Source organism: Rissa tridactyla, chromosome 9 (genome assembly GCF_028500815.1).
Source record: "Rissa tridactyla isolate bRisTri1 chromosome 9, bRisTri1.patW.cur.20221130, whole genome shotgun sequence".
In the NCBI taxonomy this organism is placed as follows: Eukaryota; Metazoa; Chordata; class Aves; order Charadriiformes; family Laridae; genus Rissa; species Rissa tridactyla.
The window spans coordinates 9,931,332-9,942,346 of record NC_071474.1 but is presented as its reverse complement, the minus strand read 5'-3'; the positions used below and the strand labels follow the sequence as shown (position 1 = coordinate 9,942,346).

Sequence of the window (11,015 nt, the reverse complement as noted above, 5' to 3'; positions counted from 1 at the left end):
GAGAAGTAGCACAGTAAATTAAAAGCACGAGCACAAGCTCCAAACTTCCATCCATACCGTCCTCTGTGGCCTAAACCGGTTGTGAAAAGGAGCAGACACGAGCAGCGCCTTTGATGGGAGCCCAGTGTAAAACTGGTGCCACTTTGCTTTCGACCACATCATGCTCTGGACTTTGGTTGAGCTTTATTTTCACTTAGATTAGTTCGATCAAATCCCTCTCCCCACAAGTTGCTGAAGTACCCAAGAAAAGTCTGTATTAAAAAAAGCTTATGAATTGGTTATCAGTGTGGATTGAGGAGTACTTGCACACACAACACTTACATCTTTTACTACAGCAAAGCTAACTGTAACTTGGGGTTTTTTTTTTGCTGTTTTGCCTCTGAGTTATTGAATTAATGCCTTCCTGACTAGGAGTTTCCTCCATTAGTGAGAACTTAACTTTTCGTTTTAAATAAGCAATTCAGAAACGAAGCAGGGCTAGGCGATTTCTTCATGCCAACGTCTGTGGCGGTTGTACAGGTGTAACCCAGCTATTTTTACCAAAATACTTTGCCTCAAATCCACAATACTTTGCCTCTAATGTCAGAAGGTTGGTACAGCCTCAGTCCAATCCATGCACAAGCAGCTTTTCGAGATGAAAACGCAAAAGATGCGTCTCAGAAGTATCCTGCATGTCAGAATACCGGTCATCACCACCACAAGGTAGATATTCATGTAAAAAGGAGTTCCTGTTCTACCTCAAAGTGCAGCTTTTGGTTTTGTAAAATAATAAATAAATAAATAAAAGCTTCAGAGCAGGAGTGGAAAAAAATGTTTTTCTTTTTTCCTCCCTGTCAGCTTTGCCACAGTGAAAGATTTCCATGTAGCTTTGCCTATAGTTCTCCTGGCTAACAGCCACGGTTTAATTTATGAAATAACTGACAGGACCAACAGGCGCGTTTGTCTCCTTCCGTAGGATTTAAACAGCAGAGAGTTTAAACACCAGAAACTCCATTAAAATGAGTTCATATCGTATCTGTTCCGATCTTACAAGTCTTGGCTTAAAGACCAAATCCATTTGTTTTTCCAAGACTCCTTTACGTGTCCCCACTCGCCGTGATGAAGGGGGATGCACACACTGTGCGTCAGAGCACTGAGTGATAAGAAAAGCAGCTTCAGACTCCTTATCAAAACACGCATTGAATGAAGGACGGTCCTGCTGCAGACAGACCTTCCTTTTCAAGCCCATCTAAACTTTTCACGTCATAGGTATTGCTTTGCATTTTCCTGCCATCACCTATTAAAGGATTTCAGTACCTGATGGATCGACCTTCCCAGCAGCCCCCCGAGTACCGCAAGGAGGACGGGTTGAACCATGTTACAAAAATCACTGCAGCTCTCACACCCACAGCAGAAAGGCAGATAGGGAACCAAAGAAATGGCCCCGCAGCCTGCCCAGGAGACACGGCTCTCCTTTTCCCAGGGCTGGGCTATGGGCTCGCACGCTGCCCAGCGCCTGCCCGGCTGAGGACAGGACTGGGGAGATGTAGCACGAACTCCTGAACTGGGGTCTGAGGGAGAACTGGATGCTCTTTCTTCTCTCTCCCCGCTATAGATCGTAAAGCAGCCGATACAAAGACAACCTTACAACCTCCGTCCTGCCTTACCTGCCCTTGTTCAGCTGCTATGTGTTGCTGAAGCCCTAGCACTTCCCACCGTTGTGCCCAGTAGCCAGCACCTCGTAAGGTCCATCACTGGTTTTACCCCATTTTTTTACCTCTGAACTACCATTTCCAGTCTCTGAAAAAGGCTCCTAGGTGTTCTCAAGCTCTCACTACATCAAACTTTAATCAAGGATTATCCACGCAAGTTGAACTTTGGGAGACCGGAGGCGCTTCTCTCCCCAGCACCCGACTGTCCGTCAGTTCGCTCAATGGCTCTAAACAGCGACTTGCTCCCAAGCACAACCATCTATTTTTTTTTATTTTGTTAACAAGTAATACCACATGCTCCTCAAGTGAGTGAGAAATGATTATTTAATTTAGGATGCTCTCAAATTATAAGCAGCCCACAGTTATTTTAGGCGTATGTTGGATCTTTTTCTCAATGAAGATTAATGTTACTCTTGCCATGGGGTTATGCAAGAAGGAAGCATTTGTGCAACAGCAATTTTTAACACTTTGCCCAGATTGATTTATGTGTTTATTTGTTTTCAGCTTTTTGGGAACCCATAAATGATGTCTTTAGCCTTCAGAGGGAATACCGACATCTGGTAATTTATGACTGGCTAAAAGCAAGAGTGTTGAGGGAAGATTATTTGTCTCTTGACCATAACTGAGCGGGCTAGATTGAATAAATGAGTTTGCATAAAATAAGCTGAGCATAAAGATTTGAAGTCAATACATAAAGCAAGCAAAAAAAAAAACCAAACAGTGGGTTAAAACCAAAGATTAAACCTGGCTGTGTGCTATGGGTACACAGGAGAAATCATGCTCACAGGAAGCCAGAGTTACTGAAATAAAGTATTGATTTTCTGCTGAAAGAACTGTAAGTATAAAAGGACAATTAATTTTTAAATGAAGGTAGTGGTCATATTATTGCTCTCTGGATATAGAAAGAAGCCCATCTGTCTATTTTTATCTACAGCATTTGACTCTGTGCTCAGAGGGAGGGAATTTTTCAATCAAAACTTGATTGTTAAAAATATTAGAGTATGATTAAATGTCCAGACTTCTCTTTTATAGTTTTGAACTTCAAATTGAAGGTGAGCTCATTTGACACACAAAATACATTCCTGAAGTAGCACTTCACCTTTCCTGGCCATTCACCTCTACTCCCTCGCCCAAGCAACACCCTGTCCTGCCGAGTCCCCTCACCTGGGATTTGGGGTCATCTTTGGCTCGTTCTTCTCTCCAGGCTTCACTTTCCATACCAGCATCTCAAAGTAACCATCCCTGCAGGCATCCTGAAAACAATCAGGCGGGCTTTTACCATCTCGCACCTTTCATTAGTACAACCTCCTCTCCTCCAGCTTTGACAAGTGTCTCACCCTACCACTGCTCCAATCAGTACCACAGTCATCAGCTCCTGCTCCTTCCTTCAGAGCTCCTCCCAGACACACATGAGCCACCTTCCCTTTCAAGGGCCACAACAACCTCTCACCGGCTCTTCCCACCATCTATCTCTATTACCAAAAGACCAATCCATGCTTCCCTTTGGCCCTTGTTCCAGCATCTGTCACTTGGTCAGCACCCAAATCCCCTTCAAAAATGGGAGAGGAGCCCTGCAGAGGCTGTCTGCAAAGTAAACCTCACTGTCCTGCTGGTACTCAAGGGGTTAGGTCCCCAGCCGTTACCTGTCCCACCATGTGCTCGCCAACCCAAATACTGTCTTTTCTTCACATGTGGACTGTACGTTGCCTGGAACAGTTGCTGTCATTTTGGTCCATGCTCACAGAGACCTTAGCATGGTAGATATGGTCCATGGGAAAGTCCTGATGCCCGTATGGCAAAGAATAAAAGTAAGGTTTTACGCAATCTTTCTATGAGTTGGTGAGTGGCACTGCTGAGCAGCAGTCAGGGCCGTCCACTATCTCGTGTCCATTTTCCGGCCTAGTTAGCGCTGTAAGTATGGAAATTCATGAGATATTGAGTTCATCAAGAGGAGAAACGAGTTTTCTCACCTTCTGTCTGACTGTGGTGGTGGGGCAGGGTTTGAGGAGCTCTCCATAAATGTGGTCTGGGCTCTGGGACATAAGAAACTTCAGAGAGTTAACAAAATTGAGTGGGGGAAATGGACTTGTTGTCCGGCAAGTTTTGAGTTTGCCTGGTTGAAATTATTCTGTGTGCATGTAAAAAAAAAAAAGAGTATCATCCCAAATCAGACTGAAAAAAATCCAAATAATTAATAGTTTTTAAGTCATAGAATCATAGGGTTGGAAGGGACCTCTGGAGATCATCTAGTCCAACCCCCTGCCAGAGTCTGGTCTATCGGTTCAGATCGATCAAATAGTCCCATTTAAGCAACTGAAACTTTTCACTTCTGGCCATTTTTAGAAAACGGCTGAAAAACACCAAACCCAAAACTAACTAAAGATGCAGACTCCTGAGCAGTGTCAATTCAGACCTGGTCGATTTTTCACTATAAATTAAAAATAGGTGGTTTTTTTTTTTCCTTGTTTAAGAAGAAATAAGGATATGATGACTTTGGGCTCAAATGTTGCTCTTTGTATCATAAATGTTCTTCTAGGGAATGTTTGACAAATAAATCCATCTTGCATATGACTGTATCCGATTGCCTCAGGCTGTCACTGGAGCAATTCCCAACCGCTTAATGAATCTGTAACGCCCACATCCTGCGTGATGAGCAATGGTGAAGTATTTTTTTAATTTTTTTTTTTTTTTTTTTTTTTTTTTCCTCAAGAATGCACCGGTGAGGAGAACTGCTTCCAGGTCTGGGTGGACGTGAACCTGAGTGGAACCTGAACGCCGTTAAAGCCACGCTGACTAACAAAACTTTAAAAACATGACTACAGTCAGGATTTTAATTCCACAATGCTGCTATGCCGGGATGTGAAAGGCTTCCTACCCAGGTCTGGAAGGTAGGGATCTGCTTGCATATATGAAATCGCATAGTTTCCAATCCCTCCCCTCCCTGCACATCTATTGTTTTGGGAAAGGAGTGCAGAAGAAAAAAAAATATAAAATAATGTTTGGAAATATATCCTATGGGTTGAGATGAGTGTAAACATGATTAACCAGCACAGGAACTGGTATGGTTTAGACCAGCTCTCTGAAATATATGTGGTACATTATTGCCTTATATTTAAAGTGACAGTGCCAAGATTGTCAGGTTTGGGAAAAAAAAAACCAAACCACCATGTATTTTAAAGTATTTGCATAGGTAAGAATGATTGCAAAATTCAGCCGTGCCGACGAGCGCAAGCGTTACATAGTCTGTAACAGAGCCGGTATACTAATGAGGATGGCAACCAACGTATCTCAGTCTGCTTGTGTACATAAGGTCATAAGAAAAGGAATATACCATCTCTTCTGTGGGAATCCCTCATGAAAGGAGTGCTGGGAAACCCCCAAAAAACCCCAGCAACCCAGCAGGTCAAAGACCAAATGCTCAGGATGGATTCGTCATTGAGGTACCCAAGTTCCTTATCCCGGGGCCACTGTCCCTGACCGTTGTTGCACGTGCCTGCCAGGGCTCCTGAACGCAGGAACGGTCAGACAGGAACAAGCCACGGGGACCAGGGCATCAAAACTAGATGATGAAGAGATACAGCTGCTGCCGGGTCCTGGTCCTTTGCAACCCACGGGGAGCCAAGTGCAGAGCATCACTTTTCGTACTGAATTACCCTGCCCACCACAAGCTGGCACATCTCCATCCCTGGGATGTTGCAGCTGCAGAGACAGCAATTTCTTAAATGCTATTACTATTACGACTTGCCCCAGTCTGACCACCAAAGCTCCCAGACTGCACCCACAGAATGAAATACTTCACCGAGCTTCTGCAAAAGCTCTGGCCTGGTTTCAGGCCACCAGCATTTCTGGATAATTCCCGATGATCCTGCCCAGATGCAGGGCGGCAGACAGTCCCACCGCCCTCTCCAGGAGGCTGCCTGCAGTGCCCATCTATTCTCTGAGCCACTAGATGGGGAGAGATTATGTTGAAGCACCTGGGGATTTACAGAAGAGCAGACACTCATAAAACTGCTAAAATGCTTAAAAAAAAAAAAAATCGGAACCAGGGATTGCCCTTCTTCATCTGTTGGCTTTGTTTAAACCAAATTGTGTTTTCAACAAACCTGGAGAAATTAAAAAAAAATATATAATTCTACAGCTGGGTGCTGACAAGCTGGAAAAAAAAAGTAATTTTCTACAATTAAGCTATTCAGAGAAAACTTGATCATTCAAGTGTGAACCTTTATAATTGTTTCTGCTAATCCTTTCCCCCCCCCCCCCCCCCATATGCCGTCAACATCGGCTGTGCTGATAAAGCATCCAGCCAACCGGCCTGTAGCTGGAGCCAGAATTAGTTTCAGTAGCACTGATGGATTTCTCAAGGCTGACTGGGACCCGCAAAACCATTCTGCTAACGTACACAGCACGTCCCCCTAAGGCTGCGATCCATGGTAGGATGCACAGACAGGGTCTTCTCCAGCATGGACCGACTCTGCTTCAACCTATAAGACATTTCCATACCTGCTCCAAGCCCGGCTGTACCGCTGGGCACCAAGGAAGTGAAAGGGGATGCTGAGGCACTGACCAAGGAATTGGAAAATAAGCAGACTCAGTTGTTCAGCTATTACAGAGATGGAAGACCAAAAATAGCTGGCAGATAGCGGGGAGGGGCACATGGCTGCCATACCCTCCCTCATGTACATAAGCACATCATGGCCATGCAGCAGCCGCAGCTGCCTGTGCTGGGAGACACCAGGCATGTTGGATATTCACCTGGAAACAAGCTTGTTCCCTTCTTCTGCGCTGGCGCATCCACAGGCAGTCCCCTACCTGCAGCACTGCTGAAGGGTTTTTAGGAAATAATAAGCGAACAGCACGTCCATGGTAAAATCAGGGAGCTGGACTTTCTCAGGAGGAGCCAGCCCTGGTGAACACGTGCAAATAACTCCTTCCACATCTGGGGACCGTCTCTTGCTGGTCCTCAGGTGCCTGATCTAGAACAGCAGCATGTCCCAGCAATAATAAATTAAACTGGAGACAACTTCCTTGGACACAAACCCATCCCGTCACCTAGATCTGTTCAGCGCCAATAACTGTCTTTGCATGGCCAAGCCTGCTGACATGCAACTGCAATGACTATAGCAGTGCAGAACATCTTCTGACACCTCATGCATCACGCAACTCGGATGAGCTTGAGTGTTACTTTGGCGCTGACAAGCTGGACCTGCAGAAGAGTTTTCCCCCTCTGGCAATGCTGGTGCACAGACAGATTCTGGTGAGCAATCAAGCTGTAAGCAAGAAGAGCAAAGTGGAACGCAAGAAATCCATTCTCCATCACTAATGACTTAATGCAGAATAGCAGTCACAGCATAGAAATGTTACCAAGTTTATGGGGAGAGCAGAAGGAGTGAAGACAAGCGACTTATCCAAAAATCAAGAACACAGCTTTTTGGGAAAAAATATATTCCCACTGAAAATGCTGACTTTTTGGCAGAACAGATCAACCTAAACCCGAAACCGTTAGATTCGAGCTGCCACTGTGATTTCCTGCGTGATCTACAGCTCGGGTGCCATAGGCTTTCACTCCGCTCTCTGGGTAAAGCTTTCTGCCTGCCGTATCTTTTCCATACCACGCTTTTCTCTTCCAGCAGGAGAGGGGGCTGCACAATAGCACTGGTGTTTCATAGGAAACGTCATCCATCCACAGTCCTGTGGGCAGAGGCAAGCAGAAGGATGCGACACTTGAACCACAACGCCAAAGAGTTGCGATGGCATTTTGAGGAGAAAAAGCTCTAAGGGATGAATCTCTACCTGAAAGCTCAGAGCATTTTCCAAGTAAATGATTCATCTCTTAGAAAAAAGTACATTTGATTGGAAATGCAGTTTTTCCATCAAAGAGCCGTACTGACAGAAATTACCAGGTAGTTCTGATATTCTGCAGGAGGTAACTTAGTGTGAAATAACACCACACGGTACAATAGCCAGTGTCAGGAGGGACAAATCAGATCCATCCTTGTTGGACCTTCGCAAGAATAATTCAGGAAGGACGGGGCTACATGAGTAGTTTTGATAACATTTTTTTCTCCACAAAAAAAATAAAGTACCCACACTTAGCACTCAGCCTTGCTGACAAAGTCTTGACTCTTCTTCACCAAATAAAGTTATAAACTGTAATGTAAGGTCTCTTGGCTGGTGAAATAGAGCGGCAATAGAGTCTTCTGGGAATAACAGACCTCTGATCAGGCCAGGCGAGCATTAGAAGTCTGATCCCACTTCTTAGTGATTTCTTCATGAGCCCAAACTCACTGGTCCATCCTAACCTTCTGACTGGTAAATCCATGTGATGTCTGCTTGATTTCATTCACTGTGTGTCCCCAGCTTCTCTCTCATCTCCCCGCTGCAGGACCGGCTGCTGCAGTAATTTGTGCGCTTTCAGGAAATTAAAAAGATCTGCTGTCCCTGTGCTTAAAATAGACTAGAGAGACTAAAATAGACTAGAGACCAGCTGATTTATACTTGCCTTGTAGGATCTAGGAGGCGGTGAAATTGGAAAACAACTTGAAAAAGGAGTAAATTACGACATAGAGAAGGAACAGTGAACTTTTATTTTAAAAGAACCTCAGTTCACCCTGAGAAAAATTCTCAGGGCATAAGAGTTCCGGAGTCGCTGGGACACCCGCTCGCAGCTGGCACAACTCGATGCTGCGAGAACACGATGCTCCAGCCAGATGTGAGCCGCTACTGAAATAGCCCTGCTGGCAGCATCGGCTCATGGGAAACGTAACCGGGCAAGCTTGGCTGCGTAGATAGAACCCGTACCTGGGATTTCCTCGCTGCTTTAATGCGGTTACAGGGAGCAACTTGACCATTTGATACCAAGTTTCACCTAAATCTCCCTCCGACTTGATATCTTCTCCTTCCCATCTCTCACCTCCAAATGAAGCAGGGATCGGTTCCCAGATTGATTATTGCATTGGATGTGAATGACTTTCCCCCCCCCCCCCCCCCGCCCCATTGCTTGTTTTAAAGGGGCATTCCATACTCCTGCTCTTTTGCAGTAATAACCCTCAACACTTCTACTTCCCGCTTTAAACCCAGGTGGATGTCAGGAAAAGTTTCCCCCATCCCCGGGCAGTGACTCAGTCCCATGAGTCAGGTCAGTGCCTCTCCTTCAGCATCACCGCACAAAGTGATTTGGTGTTAACGGCTAACGAGCTATCCAGAGGCAAACTTGCAGAGGCAGAAGGGAATCAATCTCTGCTGAAGCCATTTTGGTTATGGATTCAGATGATGAGGTCAGAAGAGACCTTCAGCTATGCAGACATCTGCATCAAATAAAATAATCCTTGTACTAACCACATAATCCTCTGTACCTCTCTGGGTGATAAAACACCCACTTAAAAATTATACTGCTCCTAAAAATTTTCTATTGCCTGGAGAACCTGTGAGCACCAGAGATTAAATGTTATAGGAAATAAGGATGCATAATTTCCACTTTGCTTTGTGCCAGTGAGAGACAGGGAATGTTTGGACAGAGAGGAAAACTGGGATAGACACAGTCTGTTCTGCCATTTGTCTGCCCTCTCACACTAGCAGAGGAGAGGAAATATTTTTTGTGATTGGGAAATGCTGAGACAAGAACAGTGTCTGTGCCTCTTTTAAGGGATAATATTTCAAGTGGATAGCGTTCATTCACCACTGCCTCTCTTTTCTTTGTTAACATCCCTTTTTATCACCTAATATTTTAGCAAGAAGCATTCATGGGCTAAATTAAGGTGGGGATGAGATTTCTCCTCCGCACAGCGCTCTCAGTTACCCAAGCTATGACATTTCCAGCAGGTTTATTTCCCTATGGGAATATCTCACAGAGATTTTCTGTTTCCAGTTCCACCCCCAGGCTTCCCCATTCTCAGGAGCAGTGATCACTTGTGTCTGACACCGTGTTTGTTTTGCAGGTGGTTGATGATGTTAGGAGCAAGTACAAACCCAGATGAAGAGCGGCAGAAGCAATGGAGGGACCAACCCCAGAGCCCGTGTACGTTGATGTGGACAAAGGACTGACATTAGCATGTATCGTCTTCCTCTGCCTCTTCTTGGTTGTGATGATTATTCGCTGTGCAAAAGTCATCATGGACCCTTACAGTGCCATCCCGACGTCTACGTGGGAGGAGCAGCATCTAGATGACTGAAAGGACTTCACTAGACAGAGCCATAAAATGCTGCGATCCAGGAGGAGGCCTTTTCTGACTGGGAAGGCCAACATACAAACAGCCATTTTCAGATACGCAGGACAACGGCAATATCCCCAAGAGCACATAGTGTAAATCATTCTTCCTCAACGGATCAGGATATCAGCAAGCCATTCTGGCGGCACAGCTTAATACTATGCAGCAACCCTTATTTTACTGAAAACGGTCATCATTGTAACTCAAGTAGCACAAGACTCTCCAGATTTTTCCTAATATAACTCTTGGTCTCGCACAGTTTGTCCTCCCCTCCCTATCTCCCACAAATCCAGGGTAACCATCAGAATTTGGAAAAGCAACAAGGACATTGTGTCTTTCCTGGAAATAGATCGCTTCGAACATCTTCCTCAGTCATTATATTTGTGTTTTGAAAAAAGCTCGGATTTTATAGTTTTGTATCCAGAGCATCACTAAGTAGAAGCGCTAAAGCGCCAATGGTTACGTAGGGTAATATGAGGAGATTTATTCTTGACTCACTTGGTTTTGCAGTCATATTTCCAGTGGGCAGGATACGGAAGCACCCAGACTACAAGTCCCAAGGGGGTCATGGACTGCTGTTGACCCTGTAGCACCATTTTGCTTTGTCCTACTCAAGCAAACACTTAGCATTTTATCATCTGCCACAGGTCTATGGTTTAGCCAGATGAGCTTGGTAGCCACCAGAAGTCCATAAAGCAGAGCTTGGACACTGCTGGTTTCGACTACATAGAACTTGCTGTGATTTTCAAAGACTGATTCCACATGTAGCTTCATCCATCTTTTGTTTCAGGTGCGCCTCAGTGGGATGACATATAGATGGGATGACACAGGCAATAAGGAAGGAGACATTGCTCTGAGCTTTGTCACTGAGGCAGACTCCCCAGCATAACAGTTCCAGTAACATACAATAATATGCATTCTACCTCGGAGAAATTCAGCACCTTTAGAAGACGAATTTTTCGTCTCAAATTTGTAAGGTGAATAGCTGTACATTTCCCTCTCTCAATTCATTAAGACAGCCATTATGGAAGAAGGCGAAAGTGAACAGGGAAGCTTTAGAAATTTATTATTTACATTTTGAAGAGTGGGGATTGAGGGACTCTGATGTCCTCTATCCCCC

General features: G+C 44.9%; 1 protein-coding gene across 1 annotated transcript; it reads left to right on the top strand.

The window, feature by feature from the left end:
• The first annotated feature begins 9,679 nt into the window (after positions 1-9,679).
• Positions 9,680-9,859, top strand: CTXND1 (cortexin domain containing 1). Its single transcript, XM_054215674.1, has one exon. It carries the CDS (start codon positions 9,680-9,682, stop codon positions 9,857-9,859), a length of 180 nt encoding a protein of 59 aa, XP_054071649.1.
• The last annotated feature ends 1,156 nt before the right edge of the window (positions 9,860-11,015 follow it).